Source organism: Aspergillus steynii, assembly GCF_002849105.1.
Source record: "Aspergillus steynii IBT 23096 chromosome Unknown P170scaffold_7, whole genome shotgun sequence".
NCBI classification, from domain to species: Eukaryota; Fungi; Ascomycota; class Eurotiomycetes; order Eurotiales; family Aspergillaceae; genus Aspergillus; species Aspergillus steynii.
The window spans coordinates 144,065-163,777 of record NW_020194404.1 but is presented as its reverse complement, the minus strand read 5'-3'; the positions used below and the strand labels follow the sequence as shown (position 1 = coordinate 163,777).

General features: G+C 45.4%; 6 protein-coding genes across 6 annotated transcripts; 1 reads left to right on the top strand and 5 right to left on the bottom strand.

Moving 5' to 3' along the window:
* Positions 1-109: 109 nt before the first annotated feature.
* On the bottom strand, positions 110-3,186 carry P170DRAFT_457738 (putative MFS monosaccharide transporter; the record flags this gene model as incomplete). Its single annotated transcript, XM_024851739.1, has 7 exons — positions 110-742; positions 791-1,503; positions 1,587-1,780; positions 1,847-2,135; positions 2,200-2,277; positions 2,334-2,864; positions 3,164-3,186. The coding sequence occupies 7 exons, from the start codon at positions 3,184-3,186 to the stop codon at positions 342-344; spliced, it is 2,229 nt and encodes a 742-aa protein (XP_024700653.1). The 3' UTR covers positions 110-341.
* Positions 3,187-4,309: 1,123 nt separating this feature from the next.
* Positions 4,310-5,772, bottom strand: P170DRAFT_364989 (putative mitochondrial carrier protein; the record flags this gene model as incomplete). Its single annotated transcript, XM_024844679.1, has 4 exons — positions 4,310-5,168; positions 5,237-5,385; positions 5,504-5,510; positions 5,576-5,772. The coding sequence occupies 4 exons, from the start codon at positions 5,770-5,772 to the stop codon at positions 4,310-4,312; spliced, it is 1,212 nt and encodes a 403-aa protein (XP_024700652.1).
* A 411-nt stretch (positions 5,773-6,183) lies between these two features.
* On the top strand, positions 6,184-10,047 carry spt16 (chromatin-remodeling protein SPT16). Its single transcript, XM_024846977.1, has 7 exons — positions 6,184-6,594; positions 6,674-6,758; positions 6,818-6,939; positions 7,023-7,178; positions 7,228-8,659; positions 8,711-9,309; positions 9,363-10,047. Exons 1-7 carry the CDS (start codon positions 6,415-6,417, stop codon positions 9,852-9,854), a joined length of 3,066 nt encoding a protein of 1,021 aa, XP_024700651.1. The 5' UTR covers positions 6,184-6,414; the 3' UTR covers positions 9,855-10,047.
* A 276-nt stretch (positions 10,048-10,323) lies between these two features.
* On the bottom strand, positions 10,324-11,365 carry P170DRAFT_365501 (zinc metalloprotease; the record flags this gene model as incomplete). Its single annotated transcript, XM_024844707.1, has 2 exons — positions 10,324-10,995; positions 11,102-11,365. 2 exons carry the CDS (start codon positions 11,363-11,365, stop codon positions 10,324-10,326), a joined length of 936 nt encoding a protein of 311 aa, XP_024700650.1.
* A 507-nt stretch (positions 11,366-11,872) lies between these two features.
* P170DRAFT_449061 (CDC50/LEM3 family protein) lies at positions 11,873-13,349 on the bottom strand (the record flags this gene model as incomplete). Its single annotated transcript, XM_024851012.1, has 6 exons — positions 11,873-11,975; positions 12,037-12,199; positions 12,248-12,953; positions 13,017-13,113; positions 13,163-13,199; positions 13,250-13,349. 6 exons carry the CDS (start codon positions 13,347-13,349, stop codon positions 11,873-11,875), a joined length of 1,206 nt encoding a protein of 401 aa, XP_024700649.1.
* Positions 13,350-14,554: 1,205 nt separating this feature from the next.
* P170DRAFT_365386 (SWIRM domain-containing protein) lies at positions 14,555-15,733 on the bottom strand (the record flags this gene model as incomplete). The annotated part of the gene is made up of 1 exon (XM_024844699.1): positions 14,555-15,733. The coding sequence occupies one exon, from the start codon at positions 15,731-15,733 to the stop codon at positions 14,555-14,557; it is 1,179 nt and encodes a 392-aa protein (XP_024700648.1).
* Positions 15,734-19,713: the final 3,980 nt, after the last annotated feature.

Genomic DNA, 19,713 nt, shown 5'->3' with positions numbered 1-19,713 from the left:
ATGAACGATTTTGTCGTACATTAATGCTTAGACGAAAGGTGTGGGATATAGTAGCACCCAAAGCTAGTCCCTTTTCTATGCTAAAGCTAGCCAGAAAAAAAAAGGAATGAAAAAAAAAAAAAAAAAAAAGAGAGGGGGGGGAGGAGAACAGAAGTCCCGGAAACTCGGGTCAAGCAAGAATATACAGGTCAAAAATAAAAAGCCAGTTGGTAAAGTAGTATAGGAAGGGGGTAGAGTGAATAGATCGGAGGAGAAAATCGCATTGTATAGTCAGTGTTGGGACAGAAGAGAGGCTGGGGAGGGGAAGAATTCACGATCATAAGGAGCATGCCAGGATTAGCTTATTCGTTCTCTTCCTCTTGCCCAAGCCTCCTATACTGGCGGTTCTGCTGCACTCGATGCCCCGAGCGGTTGTGACGAGATACCATATTCGAAATCCAACCAGCAATACCTTCTGGTGGGCTCTGATTGCCCCCTTGAGAGCCAGGCCTGATCGATTTATTGTTATCATCGCTGTTCATGTTCGGAGGGTCAATATCTAGCCCAGGGATGGCGCTTTCTGCCCCTAGTTGGCCATACTGTTGGCGCCGGATATCAAGAGAAGGGACAGGGGAGCCAGTGCCTATCAGGGAGCCTCGTTCCCCTTGTGTAGCTGGTGTTGGCGCTGCAGTCGTCGCGTCTCCAAAAAGCATGTTCATATCTTCCAAGCGGACCCCACTAGTTTCGGGGTACAGAAAGTAAACTATAGGAGGTTAGTGAGGGTGCGAAGCGCACGGGTGGGAGTCCTCACCGAGGACAAAACTGCAGGCACAAAAAAAGGCATGAACAAGATAGAGGCGCCACTTGATAGCATCTTGAAGGACGGGTGTAACTTCTCCAACTAGCCAATTAAAGGCCCAATTAGAGGCCGTGCTGAGACTAGCGCCCTTAGCACGAATGCTCAGTGGAAGAATCTCGGGGGGGTAAAGCCATGGGATTGGTCCCCACGAGGCACCAAAAGCGGCATTGTAAATCATCACAAATATGACGGTCAGGGTAGGAGTTGCTCCCACGTCGATATAGATGAAATACGATATCAAGGAGAGAGAAATAATCATTGCAACCGCCCCAGATAGCAGGATGGGCCGTCTTCCCCAGCGGTCCACAAGATACCATGGAGGAACTGTGGATGCAAGGTAGGAGATTGCATTGACACCCGTCATCAAAATGGCGGCACGGCCAGCCCACCCTGCTGATTCAAACACCAGCGGCGCGTAGTATGAAATAACGTTGATGCCGTTCAACTGGGCCAAGGCCTGGGCCGACATTGCTATTAAAACTCGCTTGCGGTATCTCCTGAACATATCAGTGTAGGATCTTTCACCTTCCTGCCGCTGAAGGAGCACATTCATTTTAATTTCCCTGTACTCCTGTCTTGCCTTATCATTATGCAGGTCTCCCTTTCCATAGAGGTTGGCAATGACCACCATGCCTTCCTCATCGTAGTCGTTATCCAGTAGCCATCTGGTCAAAAGTCAGCCATGTTTCATGATCACCAAATCATCATAGATTGAACTAATCTGCGGGGAGGAATAAAGACTGCGTACCTCGGCGATTCACATATTATGAGACTTCCTATGCCCAGTAAGGCACCCATGATGCACTGACATAGTAATGGCAAACGCCACGAGTAGTTGCTACCGATAAAACTACAAAAATAGTCGACCCAAACACTGGCGGCGTATCCGGAGATATTCCCGGTGAACTCAATACACGCAAGCTTTCCACGATTGTGGGGTGGCTGTTATACTATGGTTAGCGTGGAACGTTTCGCGGCATGAAAATCAAAGGTCGAAGGCGAAAATACCGAGATCTCTGATTGGTAGACTGGGACAATTGTGGACAGTGCTCCGACTCCTAGACCAGCAATGATGCGACCAACCATCATCATAGACAAGTCCGTCGCGAATGTCTGCAGTGCCCCGCCTATAAAAAAGACTATAGAGCCATAGAGAATGGTCCTACGACGACCTATCAAATCGCCGAGTCGTCCAACTAGTAGAGAGGAAATGAAAGCTCCCACTTCCAGTATGGCAACCACCGTACCGATTGCAGCTCGCGATGGTTGATCGAAGTAGTCAATGAAATAAGCACCCCTAAATATTTTCACATCAGCGTCGGACTTGCAAGGCTCCTTTCGCAATGGTGGGTAGAACCGACGTTATAATGCCAGACATGACTCCTTGGTCATACCCAAAGAGGAAAACCCCTAACGATACGAAGACACTAGTGAAATATCTGCTAAGGGTAAGCGCAAGTCACGGTGGATAAGGGCAAACGGCACATGGTCTTACAACAGCGGCTTTCCGACCAAGCCATGCATTTGAGCCGTCTGCCGACTACTTGGAGACATGATGACAGCTAGTGTGCGCTCGATCCTGGAGATACGCCGGGGTGGAGGACGGGGTATCTCAATTGATGTTTTTGCAAATTCAGCTTCGCTGGTAGAGGGTCGGTGCAGGTAGTGTGTATGTTTCTGCCGATTCACTTGCACACTCGAGCCTGCTCGCTCGGGTGCCTCACGATCCAGAGACCTTCTACGATGAACCTGAAGGGGGTGTCCCTCGGCATCAGCAAGCTGTTCAGCCAGGTCCCCGGTCTCGGTCCAGTTAGAAAACTCGGATCTGACAGAGTGGGAAAGCGAGGAGCGTCGGCTGCCTTTCTCACTAGCAGACTCCAATACCTTGGTGGAGTGCCCGGAAGGTGATGAAGGTTGGGGTTGTAGCGACTGCAACGGGATGCTTGACGGAGAGCGAGGTGAGGGCGTTGGTAGAGGAATGTTGGCGGTTGTGGTGGGCCAGAAGAGCGGCCCTTTTCCCTTCCTTCTTGTCTTTTGGATCCAAGACCTCCGGCGGTCAGAAGGCGATTCAGCTCGGGTTATAGCCAATCGGTGCAGGATCCTCGTGAGCCCCCTGGAGAAATTCAACCGTTCTCAAGGCCGGGGGGAGGGACGGTCCAAAGGAATGGGTCAGAAGGCTGACTTTGGAACGAAGGAAATGCTGCAATAGGACACGGAATGCAGGTCAAAGCGGAAACCAAAGATGTCGAGGACCAATCTATGAGGGTACAAGAGTAGAAAGCGGTGATGGCAATACAGCGCAGCAGTGTTTGGAAACCCGCTCACAAGACAAGTGGTTGATCCACCATGCCAGATGACGGGAGACCAGAAGGAGGGCGGTCAGGTGCGACGTGCCCTAGTCAAAGAGCGGGCTAGTTAGGCGGCTAGGCAGGGTTATTAATATTAGCAGATGACTTACGGACGAGTTACAGAGAAAGATGGCTCCGGCAGTTAGGTAGTAATGTCTGACTTCGCAGTATACCTACCTACCTACTTACATCACCGGGTTTGCCTTAGTTACCTAGTACTAGTACGTACGCCGAACGACGGGAGTCCCCGCAGTCCACCCTGAGTGTGGAGTAAACGCAAGCCTAACTCCGTACCTACGCTGTAGGCAGGTATTATTACCTACTCCGGAGTAGGTACATGCGTACGTAGGTACCCAGGGAGTACCGGAGTACAATCCTCCATACGTATGCTATACATACGTATGCCGTATCAAATACCCTGGTACCTACTACTTAGGCGCCTCGTGCACAGATACGGGGTAATACGGGGTACTCCCTGTGTATTAACTCCGTATCCGTACGCATGTGGCACCCCGTTACCTAAGTACCTACTCGTTGGCGACCCGGCAATCTGTGGGGGTCCCAAACCAACCGAGTGGTTACTGGCAGCTTCTCTCCACACGGTCGCCTAGCTCAACCGGTGTAGGTAGGTCGGATGGACAACCTTCCATCCTTCTCTTCTGCCTCCGTGGAACTCCACATCTTAACGGCCGTGCGGGATGCAGGGTTAACGCCTCGGTCGCGAACGTCGTAAAAACTTGCTTTACCAGGTAGGCATGTAGGATCCTTTCTGAACTCGAGAACATATACCACCTGCCGGTAGCTCTACGGGGATCCATCCATTGATCCGTTAGAAGGGCAGCTTCATAGTGCCCAGGTATGGAACGGAGAGGAGGGAATCAGTCCTCGGGGATTTGGGTGGGTAGAACGCTAGTGCACGCTTCAGTATGCAATGGACTATGGTCTAGCATTAGGAGTCTTCGCTTTCCCTAAAACCATTTAGATGGTAGCATTGGTCTTGCCTTCCCGGTACGAATCGAGTGCTCCCTTGACCCTCGGTAGGCACCTTGTCGCTGAGCTGTGAAGTTGTAAACTCCCGTGTCTTCAGTTGCATCGGTTCCAAACCCGAGGCCAAGCACAACACCTATGCCAATAGAATATCGTACCCATCCTTGCGAATATACACAGCCTCTGCCATGTTAGCATATTTACGGCGCACCAGTTCAAATATCACGAGGCCGGCGCTGGTACTGGGAACTTGGCGAAGGGCAATTTTCGCGAAGTCGCGGAACAACCAAAGACGCCAGCCTCCGGATCGCACGGCCTTTCTTTGGCATCGCTTGTATGTCTCCTGGTAAGCGAAGTAGTAGAGACGCAACATCTGCCTTTTCGAAGGGCTTAAGCTCGCCTGGCGATCAAGATACTCCAGTCGCGCGACGTGGATATTCTGGATTAGGCTAAGTGGATGCTGTATTGCTTGTTGGGCAATAGAGGCCGCAATCCCCGCAAACATCAAAAAGCATGGCTCTAGAGTGTAATGGGGTTTAATCAGTGGCACCCCACGATCACTGGACGTTGCGGGGGTCTTGTCGCCAGCAAGACAGTTGTGATAGTGACCATAATATCCGGTGATAAACGAATAATATGCCTGCGATTTGATGTACTCAAAGGACGAGAAGAAGATGCCATAGCCAAATGCATCGCGCAGGAACGACAATGTCAGGCCGGCAAAGATGCCACGGACACCAATTTGTTTCAGCTTGTGCCAACCATAGTGCCACATACTCCTGTACTGGCCCCCGAGAATATCATGGGTTCGAAGGCGAACTTGAAGGGCGTCCAAGGGTGCGGCAACTATGGACTGGGCGGCCCCTGCTACGAAACCGGCCGTAAATGTACAAGAGGGATGGGCAGGGGGGTATGTTCGCTTGACGCCCTGTGCCACCGGTTCATATAAAGCCCCAAGAACCTGAAGGTAGGAAGTGTATAGTACAGCCCCAATACTACCCGCAGATGTTAGACGATGTTTTCTGCAACCAAGACACAAGGAAAGAACATTTTGCTCACTCACCCGGCATTTGCTAGTAAGGGGGGCATTATCTGATTTGGGATGAAACGCCAACCATAGGTCCGGACAGCATGGACAAGTATCCCAGGAGTGGTATTGTACAGCGACCATCGCTTCTCAGACACATGAGGATTGACGGCCCTAGCAAATGCCTGTCGTGATGAAAAATGGATACGTAGAGCATTAGTGATAGACGGTAATTGCTGGGCCGAACCGATTGTTCAATTGGGCGAGAATTGTACAGAAAGAGAGGGGATCCGGGCCAAGTACCATATAACTAGAGAAACGGCCATCAGCGTCTTGGTTTGAGACCGACGACAAGGGTGCTGGGAAGATGCATACTCAACTCTAGTGCGGAAGAAAGCTTTCACAGGTGTACGGAAGTAAAATGCAACAAATTGTGCGCTGAGAGCCCGAACTCCAGCAGCAGAGGCCCCGGTCGCCGCGGTACTTCGTGGATTTCTCTGGGAGCTCGCAGCGTCAGAAGTTTGATCTACTGTACTGACATCATCTAAACGGAAATTTTCTCGGGGGGGCATGTTGCCGAAAACGCAGTCGCCATCAGGAAAGTTCAACATGAACTGCTGCCATGTATATGAGAGGCTGGAGATCGGGGTTGGCCCGTTGGGTATGTCAATTGAAAGCTCTCAGATTTCGTAGCTGCGAGACAGACCAACTAGTCTGGAATAGGCGGAATAGGCACGCCGCACGCACCTACTCCGTACCCACTGTAAGGTAAGCTTTAGGTAAGGTGCGCTGAGGTAAGGTAGATAGGTACCTTATGTACATACGATTACCTGTATTTAATACCTACCGGGCAGGGGTCGCACCTCCCCAGTGATACCTTTACGTTTGGAGGAAATATACTTGGTAATCTGGTTACGCGGCGCCGGCCAGGCAAACAACCCAAACTCCGGCGACTCGCCGAGAAGACCCTGACCAAAACGCGAAGCGCGTTCACCTACGATTATTCTAGGGATGGGCTTGACTATACCTATGCCTCTGATGTTTCCATGACCAAAACGCCATAATCCTCCCAGAATCGTCTTGGAATTTGCGACCCTTGTATTCATCTTCACATTTCCTCACTTCGACTGCATACCCATTTTGATAAATCCACTGCGGCTTGAAGTCCTAGCTCACAGACATCACCAAGGGCTTATTTCGCGGCCAGCTCTACAATGGCGGAAGAAATTGTCATTGATAAATCCACCTTCTTTAGCCGGCTCTCAAGTTTCTACGCAGCATGGAAGTCAGACAGGCGCTCGGGGCATGCTACCTTTGGTGGTGCAGGTTCGATCATCATCTTAATGGGGAAAACAGATGAGGCGAACAGCTTTCAAAAAAACAATGCCATGCACGTACGTGACACCGGGCTTCTATCATGCTATTTCCTCAATGATACCTCCAAAAGTGATATTTGCTAACCTGGTTTCTCAGTTTTGGCTACTTGGCTATGAATTCCCCGCGACGCTTTTGGTGTTGACAACCGATCTTGTGTACGTCGTGACTACGGCAAAGAAAGGTGAAGCCTGGCTCTTAAATATGCCTAGGTGCTATATCCCGCTAACACTCGCGATTCAGCAAAACATCTTGAACCGTTGAAGGGTGGAAAGATTCCGGTTGAGATCTTACTCACTTCTAAAGACCCAGATGAGAAAACGAAGTCTTTTGAGAAGTGCCTTGAAGCTATCAAAGCCTCTGGTGTGAGTGCTATAAATTCGCAATACTCTTGGTGTTTATTTATTTTTATTTTTTTCACGTGCAACACGACTAAACAACACGACAGAAAAAAGTTGGTGTGCTTCCGAAAGATACCACCACTGGCCCGTTTGCAGAGGATTGGAAGCGTGCTTTTGCAACTATATCGCAAGACGTCGAAGAGGTCGACATATCGCCAGCACTCTCAGCGGCGGCTTTCTCTGTGAAAGACACAGATGAACTTGTGAGTTTCCCATGTCACCTCTCAGCAACTCAATCTAAAGCTTCCCAAGGTTTCGATCAGGAATGCATCCAGAGCGTGTAGTGGCATAATGTCGGATTACTTCGTCGATGAGATGTCTCGTCTGTTAGATGAAGAAAAGCAGATGACACACAAAGCCCTATCGATGCGTCTTGACGCGAAAATTGACGACAGTAAATTTTTCAATAAGCTGGCCAAATTGCCAGCAGAATTCGATTCCCAACAGATAGATTGGGCTTACGGACCTGTCATCCAAAGTGGTGGTAAATACGACCTCAGACTGACGGCTGTGCCTGATAACAATAATCTGCGCCCAGGGATCATCATCGCAGCCTTTGGAATCCGCTACAAGATATACAGCTCAATCATTGCCCGTACTTACTTGGTCGACCCGACTAAATCGCAGGAAGCCAATTATGCTCTCCTATTGAACATCCACGAAACCATCTTAAAGGATGTTCGTGATGGTATAGTGGCAAAGGATCTGTATAGCAAAGCTCTTGGCTTGATACGGACGAAAAAGCCCGATCTTGAATCCCACTTCGTGAAAAGCGTTGGCGCTGGTATAGGAATTGAACTTCGCGATGCCAGCATGGTACTCAATGGGAAGAATAACCGGGTGTTGAAAAGCGGCATGACTCTTTCTATCTCGGTTGGACTAACAGATGTGAAAGACCCTGACACGAAGGACGATTCTAGCTCCTTGTACTCGATGGTAATCACAGAGACTGTCCGTGTTGGAGAAAACGGGCCACATGTGTTCACCAAGGATGCCGGTATCGACATGGACTCGGTTTCATTCTACTTTGGGGATGAGGAGGAGAATCAAAAACCTGTCAAGGAGAAAAAAGAAGTCAAACCCAGCTCGATGGCCAGCAGGAATGTCACTCGCACCAAACTTCGTGCGGAACGACCTACTCAAGTCAACGAGGGCGCAGAGGCCCGACGTCGCGAGCATCAGAAAGAGCTCGCCTCCAAAAAAACCAAGGAAGGTCTTGAAAGATTTGCTGGTACCACAGGAGATGACAACGGAGTGACTCAGAAGAAATTCAAACGATTTGAGTCCTACAAGAGGGATAATCAACTGCCCGCTAGGATCAAAGATTTAATCGTTTATGTTGACCAAAAAGCATCGACGGTGATTGTCCCAATAATGGGTCGACCAGTGCCGTTCCACATCAACACCATAAAGAACGCAAGCAAAAGCGATGAAGGTGAATATGCATATCTCAGGATCAACTTTCTTTCTCCTGGTCAAGGCGTTGGTAGAAAGGATGACCAACCGTTTGAGGATCTGTCGGCTCATTTCCTGCGAAATTTAACCCTTCGATCTAAGGATAACGGTCGATTGGCTCAGATTGCACAAGATATCACTGAGCTGAGGAAGAATGCCCTGAGACGCGAGCAGGAGAAGAAAGAAATGGAAGATGTGGTTGAGCAAGATAAGCTTATTGAGATACGAAGTATGTCTTGAGTTTCAACCCGCACAGTTTTACTCTGCTAACCTTGACTAGATCGCCGGCCCGTGAAGCTGCCCGATGTCTATCTTCGACCTCCACTCGATGGAAAGCGAGTTCCCGGTGAGGTTGAAATCCACCAGAACGGTCTTCGTTACATGTCACCATTCCGCAATGAGCATGTCGATGTGCTTTTCAGTAACGTGAAGCATTTATTCTTCCAACCTTGCGCGCATGAGTTGATCGTACTAATCCATGTTCACTTAAAAACACCCATCATGATTGGCAAGAGGAAGACCAGGGACGTTCAATTTTATCGGGAAGCAACCGAGATGCAATTTGATGAAACCGGCAACCGGAGGCGCAAACACCGTTATGGGGATGAGGAAGAGTTTGAGGCTGAACAAGAAGAACGACGACGAAGAGCGGCTCTTGATCGCGAGTTCAAGGCTTTCGCTGAAAAGGTGGCTGATGCTGGAAAGGATGAAGGCGTCGATGTCGACATTCCTTTCAGGGAAATTGGGTTCACAGGAGTTCCCAACCGTTCAAATGTGTTGATTCAGCCAACTACCGACGCTCTGGTCCAGCTGACAGAACCCCCATTCCTCGTCATCACATTGAATGAAATTGAGATTGCTCATCTCGAAAGAGTTCAGGTACCCTTCGACTATCATCCAGTGATGGTTGCTCTATGCTAACTTGTGTCTAGTTCGGACTGAAAAACTTCGACCTTGTTTTCGTTCTGAAGGATTTCCATAGGCCACCTGTTCACATCAACACCATCCCCGTTGAATCGCTGGAAGGAGTTAAGGACTGGTTGGATTCAGTTGACATTGCCTTTACAGAGGGACCGTTGAACTTGAATTGGACGACAATCATGAAGACAGTCGTAAGCGATCCGTACGGTTTCTTTGCCGACGGGGGGTGGTCTTTCTTGGCGGCGGAATCTGATTCCGAAGGGGGTTCAGAAGAGGAAGAAGAGTCCGCATTCGAACTGTCTGAATCGGAACTGGCAGCTGCGGATGAAAGCTCTGAAGAGGAAAGCGAATTCGACGATGATGCAAGTGCTGAGGCAAGTGATGACTTCAGTGCAGACGAAGACAGCGGGGAGGATTGGGATGAATTGGAGGTCAAGGCCAAGAAGAAAGATAAGGAAAGCGGATTGGATGACGAGGAGCGAAGCAAAAAGCGGAAGCGGTAATCAGTTCAGGCCCGCAGCGTGACATGGAGTCGAATCCAATGCTTACTTAAATTGGCTTTGGTCCTCAGTATGTGCCGCTGATGCCAAGGGTCCTGGACGTAGTGTGAAGCTTTACGTCTAGCAATTGTTGTTGAGCGAACAATCAAGAGGTGCTCATGCCGTGCTCCAATGTAAACAGGCCGAATATATCTGCAATCAAGGAAGATGAGGCCAATTAGCGGGCAAGATGTTTATTTAATGTTCAGTATATTCCATGGTCTAGGTCCTAGATGAAGAAGCCACCACAAAGAATAGACCCAAGCCTGTACAACAAGCTGGATTTGGTGATGTTTTCGAGTTCCGCGCAATCGTCATGTCCAACGCAGACTCTGGCAACACAGGATTCTACTATACATCACAAAATAAAATGATAGATATCCGCCCATAGCGCAAATTAGGTCCATGTCGCAAGCGACCTCCCAACTACCTCTCACTTTGCTTGCCTCAGCGAAAACCACATGTTTCTCATCCTTGTCACTTGGTTTGGAGTAAAAGATTCGTAGCACTCGTCGGACGAGTAATCCATGAAGTTATGTATCGGGTCAACTCCTGGCCGGTTAGGACAAGAATTCTTGCGAGAGGGGCAGCCATCTGTCGGCTTAGACTCCTGGGGTGTATCCTCGATGTAATCTCCGTCATTGTCAGGGGAGCACGATTCTCCTTCAAACGTATGCAAAAGACCATTCCAGTGGCCTATTTCATGGATTGCAGTTCCACCCCGATTGTAATTGGATAGAAGGCCACCCGGCATTGTTTGAGCAAGTATGTTGCAGCCGTCTTTGATGTAACTAGTGCGAGAGCTGTTGCCATTGATACTCGGGTCGGGCAGGGTGCAAAAGCCGAGAACATTAGAGGACAATTCACCTGAACTAAGCATTTGGCGACCATCAATACCTGGTGTATGCCGCGTCGCCCCGAGTGGTGATTCTTGAAGATCAGCGTGGAAATAAACATTCAGAGTGCTATAGGTTCCTTCGCGGAGTGCACTCTTCATCCCCATTTCATCCCCGTTTCGGGACCATGTTGCATTAAATTGACGCGTGATACCCTCCAATCGAAAGGATATCGACGCATTCTGGTAGGCGTTCTGAAGATAGGATACCTTCCAGGTGATTAGTTAACTCATCGCGCTTAATAAAGAAACAAGGGAGAGGGAAAGCTGTACTTGATCCAAAACGGCTGCAGAGCATCAGGAGGGAGAGACTTACTTGGTTAGCAATCATGTCGTCCGACACCGTGTTCGTATCATCTTCACTACCCAGGAGGATGTGAAACCATGTAGCTATCTCAATTGGCTTGACAACCTCTCGGCTTTCATAATTCACCGCAAGACCATGCTGGAACTCCAGCGTATTCAGCCGCTCATGCTCAGCTCTTAAGGGATCGCCAGGGGGGCCAGTAGCACAGAAGCCGCGTGTTGGAGGAGTGAGAGCAGCGCATTTCATCTGAAGATCGGTCATGCCCAAAAACATGAAAACTAAAAAGGTCGAAAATTGAAACATCTTGCCTATGACGCTTCAATGTATGGAGCCTCAGATCTAAGGCTTACCAGGTAGACAAATGAGGAACACATGGTGGTTTTTGGACAAGATTTAAGAGAACCAAAACGGATTGCATGGCAGGCAACAAGGCACCGGGAACCAAGAATGTTGGAATGCAGTAAGGGATGCAATAGGGAGGAAGCTTAACGGTTTTAAAGGGAGGAAGGTCATATAACAAACCAAAACAAACCAAGCCCTTGGGAATGGGAAACTAGCAAACAAAACACGTGCTTTAACATCACAATTAGCGTTACCAAACCCCCATAGCAGAGAAGTTGGCTAATACTTGCACGAGAACGATCATTTGCACATTGATGGCTTTCAAATGGGGCATGATTATGAAACAAAGGACTTGATTGAACAGAAGGAAAATGTACTCACGACATCCTTGTCAATGAAATGTACTGCAAAATAAAAACTAAGATGACAATCTCGTGTTCAAGTAGCATGCGCCCCAAATCTATTATCTCTCCCAGTTGCTATTGCTGCCGTACCCTCTTGCTCACCATTCCACGTCAGATACGTATGGTCTCCCAGTTTTCTAATTCAAGAGGTCAGATGCCATAATTCAACAATTGAACCGAGATGTCAGAGTTACTAACCGAGGTCTTATCAGATGTGCAACGGTGAAAAGAGCACCCAGCAAAACGCAAACACCGCCGACCACAACGTATGCAATCCCCATAAATGGGTTTTGCCCGCCCATCACAGTCCTTGTAGAGATGAGGATTGACTTTGTGCCTCCATATTCAGTGACTGGAAAACCTGCAAAGAGTCAGTATTGTTTAACGTAACAGACCTCGGTTGCCATACGAAGTGCAATGTCCAATTGATATGTGCCCTTTGCCATAGAGGTGGTGTCGTTCCTTCGAGCTAACTTGCTGAAGGTCGGAAGGGCCGCAGTCCTCATCCAAACCATAAATTCCTCGTTTTCGTGGAGATCAGGGATTTCATCCGTATAATTATATCGATCATGCCAGTTCGGTGGAGGAACAACTTGGCCTGGCTTATATTGCGTTTTCTTGATGAGTTCTTTGTCACTGTCCCATGCTATTCCCTTATTCGTCATCAGGTATGGTTCGGCCTCAACACGGTCATCATTTAGAAGTTGCGGGCTGTATATTGTGTCGTTGAATTGAGAGTTTGCTATAAGTCCACATGGATAATATGCTTTGCCAGATGGATCAAGTTTCAGAGGATCGCATGACCCGCCATCAAGGGTCTTGTTGTCAACTGCTTTGCCCTTTAATTGGTCGACGTCCAAGGATTTCACATATCTTCTGTGATTCTGATAAAAGTTCGTGAGTCGGTAATACAAGAAAACAGGTGGTCCGATCGTGTCGGGGATGTCGAATATCAGTCGACAATACGTGACATTGTGTTCATCGCGACGCTGCCACGTCGGAGCAATCTGGCCAGATGATTTGAATGACGAACTGACTCTATTTGGAATCTCTTCGTGGCCTTTCCTTGGTGCTTTCTCCGCGCACTCAGAGTAATCTATCGATATCTCTTGTACCTGTTCCGATGGTAAGGCTGCGTCGGGGATAGAGGGGCCCGCGAGGACAAGGCAACAACTTACCTGAGAGCTCGCCCATAACAAAAGGCCGCCTATGGGAGCAAATATGATCCCGACGATGAAGAAAAGGGGTAATACACTCTTGGGTGTTAAAATGGGTCTGTTCGCGGTAAGCAAGCGCAAAGGCAATGGTGAGAATTTAAGCTCACTGCCAGGCTTTCAAGCGTTGTTGCCGGAAAGCAGTATCTAGAAATCCGCATTAGTATTGTCCAAAGTACCAAGGAAGCTATACCAACTTGCTGGTCTTTTATTCCGGGGTTTTTTGTCACCATCGCTATCACCTCTACGCTCCTGTTCCCCGAGAGACCCCGTTTGATCCACCTCGGTATGGGACATGTTCGGCCAGGTACCAGCTCAGTCGGGTGAGAATAGGCGGATCAGGGTGTCTGGTAGAATAAGTGAAGACGCCAATGATATACGGATCGAATGTGTGAAGTCGTGCCAAACCAGCAAAGAAGAAGTCTAGCCCAAGGCAATGGTCGGCATGACAGTGGCGAATTCAACTAAGTACGTACACTTCCCAGGGAGGCACTGTCCGCAGCTTACGAGCGCCCGCGCGGCCTTTGTTCCACCGCCTTCGGGATCTCCAAGTTTGTCCAGTGGTAATGTGGGTACATTACATACATACATACACAAGGTAACTAAGGTAGGTACGGTACTTGAGGTAATGTACAGTACGTAGTAAGGTATGTACATACATCTGTATTTGATGTATTGTATATATGTACAGTATGGGGTACGTTTCACCTCCTAAGAGTGGTAAAAGATGATGGTTCTCAGAAAGCAGCGAAAATAAACTTGGCTAAGTGAATAAAGCAAATAAAGCAACCACATCATCACAACAGGTGCGGTCCAATCCCATGGAAAATAGTCAATCCAGCCCGGTAGTACTTTATACCCGCAGTAGGTACTTAGGTACCTGATAGATACCGAGGTAGGTAACTATAGGGTGGTCGCTTTTTGCCATAACTACCAGGTAACCTGCTTTATCAGACATACGATCAAGCATCTCCGGCTTGGCACCTACATATAGGTGACAAAGATCAGATAGAACACGGCCTTTCTAGCCTGTCTGCCGGTTTCGGGACATAAGACCGAGATGACATCTATTTCTATTATGTAGCACGTCTGGATTTAGCAAATTTCCCGATGTCCTGTCATTCAATACGTCTGCAGCAAAATCTTGAGGCAAGCCAAATCTGTCAATCTAAAGAATGAACGCACAACCATGCACAAGCAACACTGGGCGAAACGAAAAACTAGTATAGGAAACAATCACCTCCATACTGCATGGGGGGCAAAATGAGAGAAGGGTTCGGGGTGGATTATTGGAGCTGATGCAACAGCATGAACACAGACCAGCTATGCCCAGGGACATTCAGTAAGCCATTGCATCATGAGTGTGAACGGAATAAAGCTGTGCGTGGGGAGAATAAACGCTAATCATTATCTCAGCACTGATACACAAGATTGTTGGAGTTCAATTTCCACGTGAATCATGCAAGACTGGACAGAACCCATCAGGTGTGTGATGGTGAATTTCATAACAGATATTGTTGGAAATGTTCAGGCCTAAACCAACCCACGCGGTCATAGGCGGTCCAAAGTTTGCTTGCTTTGTTAACATCAATTTTGCAGGCCTGCTGAGCATCCGTTTTGCGAAACTCCTTGCCCACGTTCAGGGCTTTGACACGAGCTTCGAAGATGCGCCGCTTGCTGCATAGATATGTGGCACATGAAAGCCTGAGGGTAGCTGCAAGGTTGAACTCAGCGGGACTCAGCAATTGTCGATCTGGGTCGTGAGTGAGGTCTAGCATTTGTCCCTTCCAGTCGGCCTTTAAAGCTTTCGCATTGCTGCCAAGGGTTTCTAGTGGGGGTGAATAATCATCGATCGAACCATAATCTGTGTCATCCCGATTTGTGCCTATTGCGCGGGGTGGTTTGTTATTCGGAGGGGATGTGTCAAATGAATCAAGAACCTTCTGTTTCGGTGTGGATTTCGGTGTGCGCTTGACTCTGGGAGTTCTCTGCACGCGGGCTTGGGATGCAACTGCTTTCTTGACAGGTGCAGGTGCGATTCTCTTTAATCTCGCCTCCAATCTCTGAGGGGAACATCGATTCATCATGGCTAATTGACGCTCTAGGGTTTCTCGCTCCTCTTTGGCCCACGCCATCGGGTTGCGATTATATTGAGCCGAAACAATCGGAACGCACGAGAGGGCCAAAAGATACTCATCGCGTGTTGGCTTATTCAGCTTGTTCTCAAACCTTGCCATGTGAGAATTGATATGTTGCTCGACGAGCGCTTCTGCCGCGGGTGGGAATACAGGGCCGAATAACGACTCGTCAGAGGCAACGTCAGCAATGGATTCATGCCGAGGAAACAGGACAGGGTCTCGGGAGGCCCCAATAGTAACGTCCTGCTCGATGTTTTCTGATGTGCTGGGTTTTCTCTTTTTGTTCCCAGTGTAGGGTGTGACAGGTGGCGATGGAAGATCCATTTCTGACTGTGTTCGTTTGCGATCAACGAATATAGGAGGAAGCTTCACATCATGACCAAATGGTTGATCCTGTGGTATTGCATGGGGCGAGAATGGAGGGTTAAAGCTATCCAGAGGCTTGGACTCCGGAGGGGACATTAGACTGGAAACAGATGGCAAACGATGCATTTTGTTCCCTTTACTGTGGTCAGGTAGCGAGGCAGCGGTAAGTGAGGTCATGCCCGGCGGGGGAAATGACCGCTGGTGAATGAGACGAGGGCGCGGAAAGACAGAATAGCGATATGACAATGTCTTATCACTGCTCTGGGGGAGGGGATTAATAGAAACCAGCGATATGATGATGAACACTGGGTGTGTTTATGGAAGTCAATGGAAGAGAGAACATGACAAAACCACACGTGAAGATGATTGAAGGTGATTTGTCAGGGCCGCCTCTTTGTCTGTGGTGGCAATAGGCAACCTAGGTTTGACCTGACAGGCAGTATGGCTCTCAACAATGGGGTGAAGTACCAGGAGGTCAGTCGTGGGGTGAGGCAATCTCGCTCTCCCAAGTGCTCGTTGGAAAGGGAGTCTTGTATTATAGCATGACACACGGGTTGGATGCTTGCTCTAAAGAGGTTAAAGTAGTCAATGCCGCAGCGCCCTGGGAAACTACAAATGAGGGCTGCTGATCAAACGATGAGTCAATGCGCCACCAATGACTGGCCCGGGCTGATGTAGATTGACGTTCACAAGACTGCGGGGTGGCGCGTGGCAGTAAAGGGGATGGTTAGTACCAGTGGGAGACTGATAAATAATATGCGACTGGGTACAGGTCATCAGAGACGCCTGCCGTGCTCAATTGGGTCTCTGCAAATGACCGATTGCACGGAGATCGTCGTGGGGAGGGGTTTGTTCCGATCGTGGGCATTTGATCCCCCTCGGCAGCCAGACGAACGCCGGATAATGAATATTAAATATTAAACCAATCTCACGGCGGTCAGATGGAGCGGCGGTGTTGGTCAGAGTAGTAGATCCTAGTCCGTGGGTGGTGTACCTGCTACCAACCACATGACACAACTCAGGAGCGGGGTCTGTACTCGTAGAGTTTTGGTATCGGGTGGACCAGGCACTGCCTTCCTCGTAGGTACCCGGCAGAAGGCCACCACCGGAGTACGGAGGGATGTTAGGCTGAAAGATACCAACCACCTGGGGAGGGGGGTACGTCAGTATCTGCCTTACTCGACCGGGAGGGATGACTGAGCGCCACATTCATTACATCACCGGTGGCGGATGAATCATACAATCAATCATACTTAGTCTTCAGCCCCGCCCATTGTCTGGACTCTCCTGACCCAAAAATGGCAGCATGATCGAAGTCCACGTGATGCCCAATTTGCTTGGGCCCTTACAGCTTGCCCCACTTACCTGCTTGGTAGGTTGGTAGTAGGTATCAATCACTCAACCGGTTGTTGCCGCGGATGATTGGAGAGAATGTTGCCTTTTTCGAAGGTATATGGGGCTATGAATTGTGCTTTTCCTGTATACGGGACGCTGGTTGATTTTTCTGCTTATTATCGTGCAGGCTTGTTGATTGATGAATATAAACTATTAGGTCCTAGGTTCTAACGACCGTCGACAAGTGGTCAAGTCCAATGCTAAAATGATATTATTTACCCAGTTCTTATGTGTATGCTTCAAGCATCTCCTACACCTGTTATGAGCGCTAACATGAGCGCCGAGTGACTAGGCTGGTGGAGGTCTGCAGGAATGCTTGTGGAATATCGGGCGCTTGGCAAGCGAGGAATAACTAAAAATGCGGCTCAGAATAAAGCAATTCTATTGGCTATCTAAAATAAATAAATTAAAGGTGTTAAAGACTTTAATCTAGCTATTTAGGGATATTATTTATGTCTTCTTAAGTATTAAATTAAGCGAGAAATTAATAACAATTATTATTATGCAATTTTAGGGCCTTTTAGAGACTTCGGTTAAATAAGGTGTTAATTATTTTAGTAAGGTCTACCTCATATATTATAATGTATCCCTTTAAGACTTTATAAGGCCTTTATTTACTTTCTCTAGTAATAATAAAATTCTTGATATTAATAGGATTAAATATACAGATAAGTTCACAGTATTTTAAGTTATAAGCGCCTTTATAAGACCATCTACTGTTATTTTGTTTACAGAGATCTTGTCACACTGTGGTGTTGTATATAGTTGGTCTCTCCGCCAGCCGTAGTGTTGCCTGTAGGTTGGTGAGGACCTTGGCATGTGTAAGGGGCAGCCATGAAGGTTCTGGTTCGGGCACTTGATTCCCTTTGTTAGGGGTGGAGACCTTTGCCATGTGTACCACGCCTTATTGCATAAGAAGGAATAACTGGTGTTTAGAAAGGGGGCTCAGGGACTTAGGGGTTTTATATGTGTTAATAAATTAGTCATTGACAAGTAATAAGGCTAATTAGCTGAGTATTATATACTTTAAAGATCTATTTTATAATATAATCCCTTTTTTTGGTCTTCTTATTGTGGGAGTAGTGCCTAAACTCTAAAATAAAAAAAATATTTTTTTAATAAATTAAATAAAGGTTATTACTATAATATTATTAATAGTATTATATAAAGGCTAATATTATGGCCTTAGGCCTTATTAATAATATTATAAAAAGTAATTTTTTATCTTAATTTTTTATCTTTTTTTTATTAATATACTTTATTAATATAATAGTAAGTTCTTTCTCTTTCCTAATATAGTTAATACTGACAGATCTTAATTAAGTTATATAGCTATTTTATATAATTAAGATAAATCTGTAATATATCTCTAATATTCTGATAAAAATAAATATAAGGTTTTATAATATTATTAGTTTTTAATTAATTAGCTTTTATTAACTTCTTATTTTATAGAATTATTTAATTATTTTATTAATAATAATTTTTAATATTTTAGTTTTCTTATTTAACTCTAATAACCTAATAATAATTTATTATTAATATAAATATTAAAATTTTTAATATTTCCCTTAAGCTTATATTAATAATTATTAATATTATTAAATATTTTTTAGTATTTATTTATTTACTTAATTCTTGCTCTTAAAATTAGGATTATTTTTTTATAATTTATTTTATTTTTAATTTTATTTTTTTTAATATTTATTTTATAATCTAGGTTTTTTTTAATTTATTATTATTTTTTCTCTTCTTATTTATCTTTGTTGCATTGTTCTTTACTGTCTGTTCTGTTCTGTGGCTATAGTCTCTATGGCCTCCTGTATTCCTGCACTGTAGGTGTTAATAATATTCTATAGTTCCCGTCTCCACAAGGCAGAAGATTTAGTTATTTTTAAATAAATAATTAATTTTATTATTATAATTCTACGATCCAGTAGGAGACTACTATATAATAATATATCTGGTTTTATCTGATTTTTTTTAATTCTATATTAATAATAATTATTTATTTAATATTATCTGTTTAATATTATTATTTTTTATTTTTAATAATTTTATTCCCGGAATTTATAATATTTAAAAACTTGTTTTTTAACTAGCTCAGGTATATTATATTATTACTTATTACTTTTAGTTTTTTTAATCTTTTTTATTCAGTCTTTTCTATTTAATTTTATTATTTCTAATATTAAGACAGCTCGCTGAACTTGCTTATTAAATTAATATATATTATTATATTTTATTATTTTATTTTATTAATAATATTAATACTTATATTATTTAATATATTTAGTTTATTATTATAATCTTTTTATTTTTATTAAAATATTAATTTATATATTCTCTTAATTAAAATATTGATTATTCTTTTATAAAGTATACTATTAAGGAATTTATTAAAATTTTAGTATTTTTATTTACTAATTAAGTATTTTAGGACTGGTAGGATAGTTATTCTATTAATTAATTATTTTTAGAAAGATCTTTTATTATATTAATTTTTATTTTACAAGTTATATTAATAGTTTTATCCTCGGACCCTATTAATATAATTAGTTATTTATTATATATTATATCCCATACTAAGAAAAGAAATTATAATTAGGGTAAGAAAAATAATTATAATAAAAATAATAAGTTAAAGACCCTTATAATTCTTGGGAGTTTTGATACTGTAGCTTTATTTGTTATTATTAAGTTAGTATATAAAATAAAAATAAAAATATTAATAAATATCTTAATACTGCCAGACATTATTT